This window comes from Drosophila teissieri, chromosome 3L (genome assembly GCF_016746235.2).
Source record: "Drosophila teissieri strain GT53w chromosome 3L, Prin_Dtei_1.1, whole genome shotgun sequence".
Lineage (NCBI taxonomy): Eukaryota > Metazoa > Arthropoda > Insecta > Diptera > Drosophilidae > Drosophila > Drosophila teissieri.
This window is the reverse complement of record NC_053031.1, coordinates 11,104,215-11,118,610: the sequence shown is the minus strand read 5'-3', so window position 1 is coordinate 11,118,610 and position 14,396 is coordinate 11,104,215. Positions and strand designations below refer to the sequence as shown.

The window sequence follows — 14,396 nt, the reverse complement described above, 5'->3', positions numbered from 1 at the left end:
GTCAAGACATTTGACAGAAACAAAAACTATGGCTAGTGGGTTCAGAGAAAATCCTGGGGCTGGCTACCCTACCAAATAGATTTCGCAGGGGTGGAATCACATCGAATAGTACGGGAGTGGAGCAATCGATCCTTCTTCGCTTTACAACAACCAAACCTTTTCACCGCAGACGCACTGGCGGATCCTGCGCTCGAGGTTGCGAGTCATGCCGATAAGTTCCTGGCACAGTGCATCCCTCTTAGAACATCCTGGGCAGGGTTCGCCTCCAGGACCGCAGGGCTTGCAGCCACATGGCTTATTGGTGGGTTTAGCTGTGGTGGGCTTATGTGTTGGAATTCTGTGTGTGGTGGTCTTTGGTGTCGGACGTTTAGTTGTTTTGGTGGTCTTTGGTGTTGGACGTTTAGTTGTGGTGGTGGTCTTTGGTGTTGGACGTTTAGTTGTGGTGCATTTCACTGTTGTACGTTTAGTTGTTGTACGTCTAGTTGTTGTACGTTTAGTTGTTTTGGTGGGCCTTTTTGTGGTGGCTTTTACTGTTGTCTTTCTCGTTGTTTTGGTGGGCCTTTTTGTGGTGGCTTTTACTGTTGTCTTTCTGGTTGTTGTGGTGGGCCTCCTTGTGGTGGTTTTTACTGTTGTCTTTTTAGTTGTTGTGGTGGCTTCTGTGCATGGAGGTGGTCTTGTGGGTGGCGCACAAGTAGTTGTTGTTGTTTTGGGTGGCGCACAAGTAGTTGTTGTTGGCGCACAAGTCGGTGCCGTTGTTGGGCAGGGCTTTGGAGTGGTCGGGGGGCAACCACAATCCGAAGCGTTGGCGATATTGGCGAAGCCAAGGAGCAGGATGCTCGCTGCGAGGAAAGAACACGGATTAATATAATAGGAGCAGTAAATACTGATTCTTGGGAGAATCGGTGAAACTTACCAAGGACGGTGGCGATTGTCACTTTCATGTTACAAAGTAGCTTGGCTCAGTAGGATTGGGGACACAAACTGATAACTTTCATGGGGAATCCTCACCTTTTTATATGTGAATCCTACTCCAAAACTGCACTTCTAAAAATATGGAATCAATGGGACAAACCATTTGTCGATTATGCAAACACAAGCCTTTTCGACATATTTTTATATTTTTGGGTCAGTTCGATTGCTTAATTAATTATGAACATGCGTAAGTGCTGTTTTGTAGTGCAATTACCTTCACTGCTTGGTAAGCGTATTAATATGTTTTATATTTTACGCAAATTTATTTTAACTCCAATATTTTGCCGATCCACTTAAATAGTAGAACAACATTTTACATCTTTATCCAAGCTATTAGGTATAGTATTCCTTGTAAACAAGAAACTTCATATAAATAACTAATTAACATTTAAAAATTGACTAGCGGTTGAACAACTCAGTCTGCAAACAGATATTGAAAAATTAACAACAACCTTAAAACAACCTTTTTACACGTAATTTACCTTACATTTTATCGGGTACACAAACCTTCAGTTTCTTTAAGCTCTAGAGCCACCAAAAGTAATAAATTTTCTAAAATCATAGATTCTGTGGTTTCTTAATACATAAAAACATGATGGATCGTTCGTATTGAGTTCCTCGACTATCAGATACCTCTAACTTAGCAAGCGGGTGTGCGATTGAGAGATGGTACGTAAAAATAAATGAAGAAAATACTTCTTTTTCAGATTGTTGTAACAGGTGTAATACATTTTGAAGTCCATCTTAAGCTTTTCAGCTGACCGACTTTTGTTAAATGTTATTTACCCCTAATATTGGTAAGGCTTAGATTGCTTGTACTCATGTAGCAGCTGTTTTCGAAATAATTGTATGTAGCAAATATTCAACGTTTTTAATTGATAGGTTTACATTTAGTGAGGAAATAAATTTGATTCTTTGCTTTGTGCAAATATTACCAGCATCTACGGAACTCAGCAGGTACTTATAAAAGCCTAGTCTTAACACTCTCAATCACTACACTTCCGTGCACCACATCGATAAGATTTCTATTCCCTTTGCAGTCTCGAATAATTCAAACCAAATTCAAGATGAAGTACCTATTCGTGGTTGCCCTCATTGCTCTGGCCATCCAACTGGCTTCCTCTACCAGTACTACTTCAACCACTACAACAACAACCACTGATGCCACCATTACAACAACCACCACCACCGATGCCACCACCACGACGACAACCGCCGCTTCCACCCACAAGAAGCGTTGTTGGAAGGGCAACAACTGGTGCCACACCCGCATCCCCAAGAGGAAGTGCAAGCACCCAAAGAGGTGCCACAAGACCATCGTGGTTGTGACCCACAAGAAAAACTAGAAGTCCTTAGCTTTTCTATTTTAACATATATGAAAACAATATTTTAAAAAATATATAATAAATCTACATTACAAGGAATTTTTCTATAAACGAAGTAGTTACTTTCTTAGGATTGAAATATTATATAATATAATATATATTGAAATATAGTTTTAACAGCTATGAAATGAGCTATTAAAACATATTTATCTGTACAGCTTAACTCGGCGAAAATCTATAGATCTGAAATGAATTAAGGAGTTGTTTAATAAGATTAGATGCTCATAATAAAGCCACCTATTAGTAAAAAAAAAATTTTACTAGAGACAACGCTTTAGTCGATATACTCGTTTTTGACATAATTTTCTGAAAAATCTTTAAATTTTCTTTATTTTATTTTTCTTTAAATCTATCGATATGCCAGAATATTATTTTATTTTCTCGTTCGCACTTTCACTAGCTGAATTATGGGTATCTAGTTTGGAAATTAAGTTAACATTTTAGCTAATAAACAAAAATATAATTGGCATAAAAAAACTGTTCAAAAGTATAAAGGAAATATATATACAGTAATAAAAACCCAAACAATAAAAATCGGAGTGTTTTGATTAAACAAAATGTTCCATAACAGTCTCTAATATTTAAAACTCATCATGGGCTTTATTTTTTCTGGTATTTTATATTTCGAGCTTAAGTTTGATAAATTGTGTGAAGGTTTGCTCAGCTGTCTTCACATCTTGGTAGCAATAGAAATAGGGCCCATATGGATTACAAATATTTGATAGTGTTATTACCTACAGTAGGGAAATCATTGCAAGAATTTGGAGAATGTATTTACCAGACCTAAACAATTAACAAAGCCCTAGCTTAATTCGACTATAAAAGAACTTTTGTCCACTCCAGTAGATCACAACACCCTTTATCACCACTTTGATAAGGCAGTTTCCAACAATTTCATTCCAATACAAAATGAAGTTCCTATTCGTGGTAGCCCTCATTGTCTTGGCCATCCAACTGGCCAGTACTACTTCCACCACTACAACAACCACCGATGCCACCACTACGACAACCACCACCACAGATGCCACCACCACGACGACAACCGCCTCATCCACCCACAAGAAGCGTTGTTGGAAGGGCAACAACTGGTGCCACACCCGCATCCCCAAGAGGAAGTGCAAGCACCCAAAGAGGTGCCACAAGACCATCGTGATTGTGACCCACAAGAAGAACTAGGAACTTAAGATCTCCAAACTTGAAAAAAGAAATTATTCAAATACTACTCATGTATATGTATGTTCTCATTCTTCTTCGAATAATCAAAGTAAATTTTCAATGAAACTTAATTCACATCATCTTACATTTAACATCGAAATTGGGGAAAAGTAGTAATTAATTTTTTTTATTTTTTCATTAAAGATTATTTGTCTTAAAATTGAAGAAAGCCAGTAGACGGATTTACTTTTAAATTTTTACTATATTTTTAAATGTGGTAACTTGCTAAAGTCGCTTGCAAAGCCAGCCTTGGATGAATCTCCCAGACTTAATGAAACTTATCCGAAATGTCAGAGAAATCGAGTTCACCTACAAATTTAAAGACACCCATAAAACACTCAATACATAATATAAAAAAGAGTAGGAAACAGAAGCAGACCGTGTACAATGGCTAACAAAGGACACTTTATCGAGAGGAATGGCAACTTTCGTGCCGCCGGATTGCCTTCCTTCGGGGACGAGAAGATTTCTTCCAAGGATCTACTGATCATTGCTCATCCCGCGGAGGATATTCGGCATCAAATAGAACTCCAGTGCAGAAGAAACAAGCCACAAGCGTTCGGAAAACTTTCGCCATTTCTACCGGAGAGCAAAATAGGCGAACTTCTTGGCAGTGAGGGCCAAAAGACACGGGTAGCGAAGTTCAAGGAGGAGTTCCTGGAGGACATGTACTGTAGGTCTGGAAAAACCGGGCAAATAATGCCAGCGCATTCGAAACCCGATGATGTTACCAATTGGAGTCGGACCTTCGGACGCGCCAATCCTCCAGCGGAAACTTTATATAGCACTATAATGCCGCAAAAGTCGGCTGATCAGGTGAATCGTGAACACGCCGAATTCCATCAAGGTCACATCATTAGTAACAACCATTACTTTCCCTCTGAGCAAATCAATCGCAGGTAGGTAGCATGTTTTTTCGCCTGATAGTTCAATATTAGTATATATTAGTATAATATTATATATAGTAGAGAATACATACTTGAATAGTATGTCCGTTAATCTGACTGTCCGTCCGTTTCTACGCAAGCTAATCTCTTAGTATTAAAGCTAACTTCATGAAACTTTTATGTATACACTTTTCAAGGGTATTAGGGTATATAATAATCCTTTTGAATATTTTGTAGATATAAAAAGCCCTTTGATCGACTGGAAACCTTTGGAGTTTTGCAAGGTGCTGAGCACAGTGGTTCTACCATGAAGAAATGCCTGATGCAAGGGGACGACCATTTAACAGTGGTCTCAAAACCCTGGATGGATTTCGTAAAAAAGACTAAAGGTCCTTTGGGTAAAAAATACGAAAAGTAAGTATACACTTTTACTTTTATTTAAATAAATTCCCCTCAAACGCTACTGTACTAAAATGGGTTAAAGCTAACGTAAATAAAAGAGAGAGTAAATTTTTGCAACCCTAACTTAAGTTTGTTCTTTATTGTTTGATCAAATGGTGGCAAATTAGGCCCAAGAATTTCACTAAGAATTTCGGAATGGTTTTATTAGGCAGTTGTGCTCTAATTATACAAAATATTTCACACAAATCATAATTCGATGGTTTCTTAGATACTTAGACAAAGTGCCGGACTTGAACTTTGGCTACCGTCCTCAGACGGACAAGTGCAAAATCAGGATGTTGCTGGAGGACATTACGCCGTGTGAAGAGGACAATTCCTTGGTGATGGCACTATCCTACTTGAACCGACTGCGTGAGAGTCTTCACAAGCGGAATGACTTCTACATGATGGATCTGATAGCATCGCTGGAGCAAGAAGACAAGGAGCATACGGGTCACATGCCCCTCTGGCAGATCCTTGGCACCATGCACAAGCTGCACATCCGTGTGGATGAGGAGAAAATCCGCACCATGTTGTCGCACTTTGGTAAGATCCTCGACGAGGGCTGTCCCACGGAGCGGGTGAACTACGACCAATTTTGCCGGATACTCTCCGTGCAGCAACGGCTGCCGGATGTCGGATGCATTGGCCACATTCCGGATAACATGGACAATAAGGAAACTACCTATACAATGCTCTGCAAGGATCGCTTGAAGGATATACCCGTGACGCCCGAGTTCAACTGGCCGAACAGGAGTCTTCACCGCACGGACGATGTCAACACACATGTCAAGGACGTCGTACAACAGGAATTGGCCATTAAAGTTGGACTCAGACCTAGCGACATGACTTGGCCACGGAGCAAGGATGAAATGGGCCGGATATTCGATAATATCGTCTCCAAGGACGCCTTCGAAGATATTTGGCAGCGTCTAATGGCGAAGAACAAGGATCAGGATCAGGAATTGGCATCTGTCGCGCAGTTTCGTGCTGAAATGATCAGAGATATGAGTTCTTCTTAAAAAATTTCCATCCTTTTCATTAAATTATAATGTAGGTGAGAAAATAAAGAAAACATATGACAAGTCAGATGGGTGTATAAATACTTGGATTTAGGTAGGTTTTAGAAAGAACGCCACACCAGACTTCCCATTCTAATATAACAAAACTTTCACATAACACATAAAAGTATCTCATACTCGCCTGACTTGATTGAAACAGTACAGATGGCGAACATTGGTCGTTACATAGAACGAAATCCTGGAATGCGGGCTGCAGGATTGTCATCGACCGTGGAATTGAATGGTGCCAAGGATTGTCTGTTCGTTGTGAGCTCGGAGGAGGAGGCGGAGAATCGCATAATGGCCTTATGTCGTAAGAGCCGCCCCAAGCCAGCCAAACGAACTCCCAAGCTGCCCACCCATCAAATGGGCGACATTCTCAACAATCAGAACCAAGGACTTTTTGCCGAGCTTCAGAATAGATTTCGCGAGAATATGTTCGTTAAAAAGCCCGCTTTGGGCCAGGCCAAGGAAGCCAACTCAAAGCCGAGCTATGTGACCAATTTGAGCCATACTTTTGGTAAAATCGCCGATTCGAATTCCATAGATTCCCTGTACTCCATTGTTTTGCCACCAAAGCCTGCCGAGCAAGTCAATCGAGAATATGCCGAATTCCACGATAAACACATCATCAGCCATAATCACTACTTTCCCGCTGAACAGATTAATCGACGGTCGGTTGAGTCTTTTATTACAAATAATGCAATATGCAATAGTTATTTCCTGTACCTTGTTGATTAGATACTCACAGCCCTTTAGCCGATTTAATACCTTCGGCTTGCCACCTTCCGTTGATCCTTCGGGCATCAAGGTAAAACGCTGCTTGGAGGAGGGTGAGGAGCACCTAAAAATAGTCAAAAAACCTCAAAAGGACATCGACGATCGCACTAAAGGACCACTGGGCAAAAAGTATTCGTAAGTCGCACAAATTGGGTACTTTTTCTTGATATTTAATACTTGATAATGGTAATAGTATAATATTTATATTAGATGGTACCCCTATCAGATACCGGAGAATATGACCTTTGGTCGCGTGCTGCCCCATGACACCGATGTGCGATCTCTGCTGGAATACACCTCGCCGTCGGTGAAGTCCGAGAACTTGGCCAGTGCCGTAAGTCACCTAAACATGCTGCGCAAGTTGCTCCAGGAGCGCGACGACTTCAATATGAACCAGGTGATCGTAGCGCTGGGCAAAAAGGATAAGGAGGGGCATCGTCAACTTCCACTGGACGAGATCATCAAGGTGTTGCACAAGCTAAGTATTCCCGCAGATGCGGAGAAGATACGCAACGCAGTGTCCCACTTCCGGTTGTTCGTGGACGAGGGTTGCTGCTCGGAGAAGGTCAAATACGAGGAACTATGCGATCTCCTTTCCATTCTGAAGTCCCTGCCCCTGATTGGATCTATTTCACCCATGCCGAAGGTGGTCTACAGCCAGGATACTGCCTATCGCCAGTTATGTGCTGATTTGTTGAAGAAACCCCCAGAGGGTCCGCGCTGCAGGAAACCGCACAAGACGCCCATTCAACAGGACATGGATGACACGCGTGTCGGCGACGTCATAAACCCCGAGATTTCCACTTTATGTGGCCTATGGCCAAGTGATTTCAAGGCATTGCGTAGTAAGGATGAAATAGAACGCATATTCAAGGACATCGTAACTCACGAAGGCTTTCAAGCCATCTGGCTGAGTCTAATGGATGAGCAGAAGGATCAAAATGGAATGGCATCCGTGGCACAGTTCCGTGCTCAGATGAAGAAGGCCACTCAATAATGAGTCCTTTTACTTTGATTTATATTTTTAAAAGTGATTTCTTCATATAGGTACGTTTTCCACAGCCAATAATAAATACAAAATATCAATTTGCATAGCCCTGTATCATTTCATTCATAAGTGAAAAAGTGGAATCAAGTTGATCCTTAATCTGGTTCCATGTATACAAAACAATAGAAGCATTTTTGTTGAATTATTTTATTAATGCCATAATGTAAAAAGTTAAAATTATAAAGCTGTTTGGGAATCGGGAATCGGGACTCTGGGTATCGGAGGGGAAGGGGCTGGATCAGGTGATCAGGTAGGTTTTCTCAAGCAGTTTAACCGCTGCGCTTCTTGTTCTTGTTCTTCTTGCTCCTGTTGCGCTTGATCTTCCTGACCTTCTTTGGTCGCTTCGTCTTGCGCTTGTAGTGGGTCACGTGCTTCTTCTTTTTGGAAGAGGATGATTCCGTGGTAGTCGTGGTGTCCGAGGAGGACGCTGTCGTGGTAGTGGTGTCCGAAGACGAGGCAGTGGTCGTGGTGGTCGTGGTAGTGGCATCTGTCGTGGTGGTGGTCGTGGTTGTGGCACTGGACAGGCTCACCAGGAAACAGGCGACGGTGGCCAAAAGGAGCAGAACACAAGAGTACTTCATTGTGATTGTGATCAACTGATGCTGTTCTGCGGTTTTGCCAGCACTATTTATACCTCCTCTGGTGGGCCCAACAATGGGCTGAGCAAACTCCGATCTGGCTCCATATGGTCTGGTCTTTGCCTATACAGCGTGAGAACCTAGCACGTCACTTAATCTGAACATTTAAGTATAACAGGGTCGAGTAAACAAAAATTCGCAAAAAATTAAGTCTATCTGCAGCATTTGTCTAAATAGAGAAATGTTTTGTTCTGGTGTCATATGCTGGTTTACGTACTTTTCCCATAACGGACTGTTTAAACTACTGAAAACAAACATGTTAACTGTAAGGTAAAATTGAGCTTATTTTACGCACTAATTAATTTAAATTTTAAAAATAAAAGAATTTCATAAATATGTTTTAAATAGACCATATAGGTATGTATGTTTAACCGTAATTGGTCAAGGATAAAAAGTGTAGGTCGTTCGAATATCACGTGAAATGAATATAATACTGAGCCATACATTTTATTTTAAACCATTTTTTTTTCTATCTTAACCAGCTTAAAATTATTGATTTTATTGATATTTTTCGATTCTTGTTTAAAATGCAATCGTCTCGATGCTCTTGCCTGGCTTTACTGTGTTTCATTCCCTAGAATTTCAATTAAGCTTTAAATTGCAATTAAAACTGGGTAGAACTACATAACAATATCGGGTTTCATATAAAATCGATTTATTCAGTTTATAGGTGGAAGCAGGCCCAACCACTTGGGGAAATTTAAAGACTCTACATGGAGCCGTTCTCAAAATTCATTATAATTTTTCTAGCTGCGCTTATTAATGTGGCATTTGGCATGCATAATCCAATGATGCGTGATAGTGAGCAACCTAACTCGTATCTATATAAAGTATGGAGTAAACTTATTGTCCTGCATCTTAGATTGTGATTTGGGAGAGCATCTAACTTGTAAGTTTCGCTTTGTTCACTGTTGGATGTACGAGTGCGTTTGTCTTCCTGACCACGCTTACTTGGGACTTGGAAATGGTTGTCTCCACATAACATATGCTTAAAAATAAGTTATAAAGTTATCTTTAAGCATTTTTCATTCTATGAGCAAGATATGCTGTCTTTATAAACATAGTATAACAGTATCCTGTTTTTTTAAGTAACAACTCTTAGGGAAAAGAACACAATACATAAAAATGGTATGTACAACCATCGCAATAAAACGCATAAGACTTTAGCTTACATGCTTATCACAAACTACTACTTTATTTGCACTCAAAGGCGGGGGAAGGATGACTACTTCGCTTTGTCCAGAAAGTCTTTGGCCTCGTTGATCTTGGCGGCCAAGTAGGGAGATCCCCCTCGATCCGGATGGTTTAACAGCATGATCTTCTTGTGCGCGTCCTTAATCTGTAAACAAATTTAGGAATAAGTATATTTCTAGTTAGGAAGATACTCCTTAGTATCATTATACCTTAATCTTGGACGCACTTGGACTGACGCCCAGGATTAGGGACGCCTCCCGCTTGTTCATCTTGGGATCGAAGCCGCCCTTGTAGTATTTGGAGGCGGCCATGCTCTCCGCATCGAATTTGGGCAGGTTCTTGAGGGCCTCGTTGAATTTGGTGGTCATCTGGGGCATGCGGCGCATCAGGTGCTTCCCGGCGAAACCCACGGCGGCCACTCCAAGTCCCGCCAGAATTACGGAGCTCGCCTTCGGAATGGAATTATTCGCATTGGTGGTCATCGCACGGACAATTTGATAGTATGAAACGGAAGAGATTCGAAATAGTTTACGTTGTTTTTAACTAAAAAACAATGTGATTTAACACAGTACCATTTTTATGTAATTTTAACAGCTGTAAATCAGTGGAACTGCATGGCCTGCTGTCAGCTGTTGGCCTATCGATAGATTCAGGGTTGCCGCTCTATGCAAATAAACCGTTACTAACAGGCAGCGGCGGAAATTAGTATTTAAATTTAAATAGCTGTTATAGAAAACTTTAAATACGATTTATTTATTTTATTAAATACTCTTGTTTGTATTCCAACTGCATAAATATGTTTAAAAATGCATAAATTAGGTACGTATTATTGCTTTATATTTAACGACTTAATCGTATAGACCAACTTGAATCGTTTTTTTTACTATGCATTAAAATTGTTCGCTTAAATATTTCAATTTAAATCCCCATTTGCCACGTCTCTGCAGCCACCCAGCTGATTGTCAACAACCAGGGTTGCAGGCTTAAAGCAGCAGTTGTTTAAACTATATCAAAATGATCTTTTAAGAACTGTTTGCAGCTGCAAATAAATAAAATGGCTAGCCAAAACAGGTATTTCCAGAATAAACGTAATTTTTAGGAACCCGCTCACAAAATCTGCGCATCTGCTATCGAAAGTGTGCGCAGACGTTGCCTATCGATAACGCTCGGGTCGCATCGATAACGGGACTCAACAAAGTGCACAAACAAGCGAAGAAGAAGCAGGAAAAATTTTGATGTGCAAAGTTTCGAAACCAAATAATATTGATTGACGAAAGTAAAAGTTCCGAAATTGGTGATCCTCCACATCCTGGTGGCGTGGTGGTGTGCGTGAGTGTCCGTCAGCGTACCGCTAATCGTGAGCGCGTGTGTGTGTGTGCGTGTGCGTGCCGTGTGTCTGTGTCGGTCGGTCGGCGTGAGTGTGTGCGTTAGCTCCTCAGCTGGGGAAAAACTTTTTGGAAAATTAGCAGTTCCCGAGAAAAACAGCCGTCAAACTGGAGCGAATTCCGGAATATCTACGCGACACTGTCGATTGGCTTATGGGGTGAGTACCGTTACACCACAAAAGACAATGTAATCTATGGGCTCTTGCAGTGGTGCTATTCCCGAAAAAAATAGACGATATATAGGGTATTTCTTATTTTCTTATTTCTTTATTTTTGACCTCTTGGTGGGTCTCTTGCGTCGCTTTGTCTTCGGTGTCCTCTGCTTTTTGTTCGTCTGCTACTCTGCCTCTGGTGCTCTTTTTCGTCGCCATTTGGCCTTTTGCCAATTGGCCTCGTTTCGCATTTTCGCCGACTGAAAATTTCTGTTTTCGTCGCACTTGCCACAGGAGTAGTACCCCAAATACCCTGCAACTCGGCCCTTAACTGCCCATCCACTGCCAAGGAAGCAATGTCTGCACTTAGGACGTTTATATGTTATCACAAAAATATAGCGTAATATTTTGTTTGCTCCGTAACGCTCCAATGGTACCTCTTACATAAAACCCTTTCTTTGTCTCCTACTCCCCACATATAATCCATTATTTTGACGGTATTTGTAGACGTACTACTCACTCCCCGAAGAAAAAGTTACATGTCAGGCATTTCTTTGTTGTGATTGGGGCCCATGAAAATCAATGGGCTTTTTATCGATTTCTCAAATGTGGTTACCAAGTCACCAAGTCGCAAGTGTTTTGTATTACTTGACCACCGACTTCACCTGAAAATCCATAACTGTCTGTGTGTGTGTGCGTACGGTGTGGCTGTGTGCGTGATCGTCCTCCGCGGCGTCTTCTTCTTCCCACGAATCGGAGTCGCAAGGCCATCGCTGCACTTCGATTGCATTGCACTGCGTTTATTTTCGTGCTCGTCTTCGCCGCCTCTTCTCTGCCTCTGCCTTTTCTCTCTTTCTCCTCCTCCCCCCTCTTCTGCCCCTCCTCTGTTTTTGTTTATGCCTTGCAGCAAGCAGCGTCGGAATTCTGGAGATAAGAGCAGGTTTAATGAACTTGCCAATTTCATTACCACAATGCTGTCGATTTAGCTCTAGAATGTGGAGTGCACGACTCATAGACTAAAATTTGTGTGAAGTATGTTAAATACATATAAAGCATGCTGAATATTCTGACATAAAAAGATGTTCCTATAACGACTTATGAAGGTATTAACGGGGTATCAACCAGTTTTAAAAAATTTTTGAGTAGGACAGTTCCTTATGATGTTTTTTTTTCTTTGAAACACACAGCTAGTTTTCAAAAGGAACAGCACTTAAAATCGCAAACTACCATTTCGTGACACTCATCGACCATTAAAGATTTCATCTTGAGTCCTTGATCTAATGAAAAATAGAGGAATTTCAAATTGCCAAAGAAAAATACCAAAAGATAGAGGGATGCATTTAAGGGTTGTGAAGGTAAAAACCGGACAAGATGTTGGGTTGGTGGTTGACTATCTCCAAAATGTTCTTTTTTGGGAGTTTTGGAAACAACTTTGAGATTTCCACCCTGTAGGACTTTTAGGTAACCTTTTTCGTTTGCGACTGCAAACTTTTGGTTTTATATTGTGATTGAAAGCAATTAAACAAATGTGGTCCAAGTGGTCCTTCAGTCAATGTGGCTCTAAGATTTTGGCTTATCTTCTAAACCTTAAATACTTTACCATTAATAACATTTAAATAACTTATAAGTTGGGTTGGTATTTCTACATGGATTACATATTTATAAACATTAAGTTCACCCTCATGTTATCGTATTTAAGTTGAGTAAAGCCAGCTGTTTTTCATTTCATCTGAGGGGTTGTCAATCCCTGTCTTTAGCATGTTGTCCCATAGAAAACTATGCCAATTAAAGGGATAAAGTTCGAAACGAAACTCAATTAAGCACAATTTGGTGATTAAACAGGAAAATGGAGCGGTGGCAAATTGCGGAAATCGAGTTGATTAGAAACAGAACAGACACGGACACAGACAAAACTGGAGGCTATAATAAATGCCTCCCTGGTCGACTGGATAAATTAAGTCCGCACAACCCACTGACAATTTGATGCTTACGTGTGTCTTTTTTTTTTGTAGTATGTATGTTTGTATGTTTTGCCAGATGCTAAAGTCGTTAGTAGAATCTATATACCAGGGTACAATATATACCATATATGTCCGTAGAAACGTATGTACGTATGTACACACACGGGGGCCACTCTTTTGTGGACTGTCGCAGCATCCAAATAGGCAAAGGAACACAAAAAACAAACGATGTGAGAGCAACAAAGAACAAACAAATTGTGTCACATGTCACACCCCATACACCCAAAAAAAAAAGAAGTAAAATAAAGATAAAAAAGGGGAAAAGTACACATCAGTTGATGGCTCTGACGGCGGAGGACAACATCATACGAGCTACACGGACTCATCTGGGAAAAGGGTTGCACTTTTCCCATTTTTTGTTTGTTTTTTTTTTTTTTGGGTGGACTGGGCTGGACGTCATCGCCCTCCAATGGAGCGAAGGGGGGTTTCATTAGAGCAGGCATAACAATTAAAAATGTGGCAAGGGGAAAGCTATCGATTTTCTAGCAACGCGAAGGGCTTTCACATCCACTGGGGAAAACAAGCACTCGGGGCATATAAATATTTATTTACTTAAAACCAATTTTTTAAATTAAAGCGTTGCTTTTTTAAATGAGTTTTCATACCTTAGTGTATTGAGTACAATAAATACACTTTACATTAGAGAGATACTTTTTTAGCCCTTAAAAAGAAATAAAGTATGACAGCCAATAGAAGCAATTATGCTGGATAAATAAGGCAAATTAAATTTATGAAATAAAAGAAATAAAACTTTGTAGTTTCCTCTGTTTTGCTGATGTACATATGTATGTGCTTACAGCTTTTTGTGCCCACTTTCCTATGGTAATTAAAGCCTTTCTTTCGGCAAATTGCATTTTGTACCGACGAAATTGTGGATGGTACCACATACATACATATACATACATATGTGCATAAACCTGCAGTATACTCGTACCTCATTAGCAACCCTCGCTGTTTCGACGACGGCGTGTGCATTCCGCCAGCCTTGAAGCGCACTTAGTACAACTCTAATTGAATTAGCCGGCAACGGGTGCAAGTGCAGGGAAAAAAAGGAAAATTACAAATAAACTGCAGCAAAGCACAAAACAAAAAAAAATGTGTGAAACAAATGCACTGTGGAAAGGCATAAATAGCGAGAGGGAAAAGCGACACTTGGCCAATTTTTTGCAGCCTTAGAAGCGGAATCCATTGATTGACAGACGGACAGATGGACAGCC

At 40.7% G+C, this 14,396-nt stretch overlaps 9 protein-coding genes across 12 annotated transcripts in view; 6 read left to right on the top strand and 3 right to left on the bottom strand.

Moving 5' to 3' along the window:
• Positions 1–141: 141 nt before the first annotated feature.
• LOC122616589 (salivary glue protein Sgs-3-like) lies at positions 142–941 on the bottom strand. Its single transcript, XM_043792102.1, has 2 exons — positions 914–941; positions 142–839 (listed from the first exon to the last, which is right to left on the bottom strand). The coding sequence occupies exons 1-2, from the start codon at positions 939–941 to the stop codon at positions 142–144; spliced, it is 726 nt and encodes a 241-aa protein (XP_043648037.1).
• Positions 942–2,039: 1,098 nt separating this feature from the next.
• LOC122617806 (putative uncharacterized protein DDB_G0275629) lies at positions 2,040–2,318 on the top strand. The gene has a single exon (XM_043793792.1). The coding sequence runs from the start codon at positions 2,040–2,042 to the stop codon at positions 2,316–2,318; it is 279 nt and encodes a 92-aa protein (XP_043649727.1).
• A 948-nt stretch (positions 2,319–3,266) lies between these two features.
• On the top strand, positions 3,267–3,533 carry LOC122617812 (protein new-glue 3-like). The gene has a single exon (XM_043793800.1). It carries the CDS (start codon positions 3,267–3,269, stop codon positions 3,531–3,533), a length of 267 nt encoding a protein of 88 aa, XP_043649735.1.
• A 325-nt stretch (positions 3,534–3,858) lies between these two features.
• LOC122616723 (EF-hand domain-containing family member B) lies at positions 3,859–5,989 on the top strand. Its single transcript, XM_043792272.1, has 3 exons — positions 3,859–4,471; positions 4,697–4,873; positions 5,130–5,989. Exons 1-3 carry the CDS (start codon positions 3,960–3,962, stop codon positions 5,920–5,922), a joined length of 1,482 nt encoding a protein of 493 aa, XP_043648207.1. The 5' UTR covers positions 3,859–3,959; the 3' UTR covers positions 5,923–5,989.
• A 43-nt stretch (positions 5,990–6,032) lies between these two features.
• LOC122616724 (EF-hand domain-containing family member B) lies at positions 6,033–7,833 on the top strand. 3 transcript variants are annotated; one of them, XM_043792273.1, is made up of 3 exons: positions 6,033–6,635; positions 6,703–6,876; positions 6,952–7,833. In XM_043792273.1, exons 1-3 carry the CDS (start codon positions 6,127–6,129, stop codon positions 7,736–7,738), a joined length of 1,470 nt encoding a protein of 489 aa, XP_043648208.1. In that variant the 5' UTR covers positions 6,033–6,126; the 3' UTR covers positions 7,739–7,833. The 3 variants fall into 3 exon arrangements, with proteins under 3 accessions (XP_043648208.1, XP_043648210.1, XP_043648209.1); XM_043792275.1 differs by lacking the exon at positions 6,033–6,635 and having other exon boundaries at positions 6,736–6,876; positions 6,968–7,833; XM_043792274.1 differs by lacking the exon at positions 6,033–6,635 and having other exon boundaries at positions 6,759–6,876; positions 6,935–7,833.
• A 152-nt stretch (positions 7,834–7,985) lies between these two features.
• Positions 7,986–8,683, bottom strand: LOC122617662 (protein new-glue 1). Its single transcript, XM_043793591.1, has one exon. The coding sequence runs from the start codon at positions 8,368–8,370 to the stop codon at positions 8,059–8,061; it is 312 nt and encodes a 103-aa protein (XP_043649526.1). The 5' UTR covers positions 8,371–8,683; the 3' UTR covers positions 7,986–8,058.
• A 154-nt stretch (positions 8,684–8,837) lies between these two features.
• Positions 8,838–9,457, top strand: LOC122617132. The gene is made up of 2 exons (XM_043792843.1): positions 8,838–9,228; positions 9,290–9,457. Exons 1-2 carry the CDS (start codon positions 9,141–9,143, stop codon positions 9,418–9,420), a joined length of 219 nt encoding a protein of 72 aa, XP_043648778.1. The 5' UTR covers positions 8,838–9,140; the 3' UTR covers positions 9,421–9,457.
• Positions 9,458–9,589: 132 nt separating this feature from the next.
• On the bottom strand, positions 9,590–10,275 carry LOC122617131 (mitochondrial import inner membrane translocase subunit TIM14). Of its 2 annotated transcripts, XM_043792842.1 has the most exons (3): positions 10,194–10,275; positions 9,831–10,070; positions 9,590–9,766 (listed from the first exon to the last, which is right to left on the bottom strand). In XM_043792842.1, exons 1-3 carry the CDS (start codon positions 10,194–10,196, stop codon positions 9,653–9,655), a joined length of 357 nt encoding a protein of 118 aa, XP_043648777.1. In that variant the 5' UTR covers positions 10,197–10,275; the 3' UTR covers positions 9,590–9,652. The 2 variants fall into 2 exon arrangements, with proteins under 2 accessions (XP_043648777.1, XP_043648776.1); XM_043792841.1 differs by lacking the exon at positions 10,194–10,275 and having other exon boundaries at positions 9,831–10,187.
• Positions 10,276–10,808: 533 nt separating this feature from the next.
• The window catches only part of LOC122618426 (MOB kinase activator-like 2), a 39,305-nt gene continuing 35,717 nt past the window's right edge, over positions 10,809–14,396 (top strand). The window contains exon 1 of the mRNA XM_043794858.1: positions 10,809–11,164. Coding sequence (XP_043650793.1) covers positions 11,160–11,164 — 5 coding nt within the window. The 5' untranslated portion in view covers positions 10,809–11,159. The remainder of the gene's footprint in view (positions 11,165–14,396) is intronic.

What these genes read in the sequence shown, in the direction of transcription:
- LOC122616723 (XM_043792272.1), top strand. Translation starts at nt 3,960, where the DNA reads ATGGCTAACAAAGGACACTTTATCGAGAGGAATGGCAACTTTCGTGCC. An exon ending in TCTGAGCAAATCAATCGCAG is followed by an intron (nt 4,472 to 4,696) that starts GTAGGTAGCATG and finishes AATATTTTGTAG; the next exon opens with ATATAAAAAGCCCTTTGATC. An exon ending in TTGGGTAAAAAATACGAAAA is followed by an intron (nt 4,874 to 5,129) that starts GTAAGTATACAC and finishes ATGGTTTCTTAG; the next exon opens with ATACTTAGACAAAGTGCCGG.
- LOC122617812 (XM_043793800.1), top strand. Translation starts at nt 3,267, where the DNA reads ATGAAGTTCCTATTCGTGGTAGCCCTCATTGTCTTGGCCATCCAACTG.
- LOC122616589 (XM_043792102.1), bottom strand. Translation starts at nt 941, where the DNA reads ATGAAAGTGACAATCGCCACCGTCCTTG. An exon ending in GACAATCGCCACCGTCCTTG is followed by an intron (nt 840 to 913) that starts GTAAGTTTCACC and finishes CTTTCCTCGCAG; the next exon opens with CGAGCATCCTGCTCCTTGGC.
- LOC122617662 (XM_043793591.1), bottom strand. Translation starts at nt 8,370, where the DNA reads ATGAAGTACTCTTGTGTTCTGCTCCTTTTGGCCACCGTCGCCTGTTTC.
- LOC122617131 (XM_043792841.1), bottom strand. Translation starts at nt 10,103, where the DNA reads ATGACCACCAATGCGAATAATTCCATTCCGAAGGCGAGCTCCGTAATT. An exon ending in CAAGTGCGTCCAAGATTAAG is followed by an intron (nt 9,767 to 9,830) that starts GTATAATGATAC and finishes ATTTGTTTACAG; the next exon opens with ATTAAGGACGCGCACAAGAA.
- LOC122617806 (XM_043793792.1), top strand. Translation starts at nt 2,040, where the DNA reads ATGAAGTACCTATTCGTGGTTGCCCTCATTGCTCTGGCCATCCAACTG.
- LOC122617132 (XM_043792843.1), top strand. Translation starts at nt 9,141, where the DNA reads ATGGAGCCGTTCTCAAAATTCATTATAATTTTTCTAGCTGCGCTTATT. An exon ending in TAATCCAATGATGCGTGATA is followed by an intron (nt 9,229 to 9,289) that starts GTGAGCAACCTA and finishes CCTGCATCTTAG; the next exon opens with ATTGTGATTTGGGAGAGCAT.
- LOC122616724 (XM_043792273.1), top strand. Translation starts at nt 6,127, where the DNA reads ATGGCGAACATTGGTCGTTACATAGAACGAAATCCTGGAATGCGGGCT. An exon ending in GCTGAACAGATTAATCGACG is followed by an intron (nt 6,636 to 6,702) that starts GTCGGTTGAGTC and finishes CTTGTTGATTAG; the next exon opens with ATACTCACAGCCCTTTAGCC. An exon ending in CCACTGGGCAAAAAGTATTC is followed by an intron (nt 6,877 to 6,951) that starts GTAAGTCGCACA and finishes TATTTATATTAG; the next exon opens with ATGGTACCCCTATCAGATAC.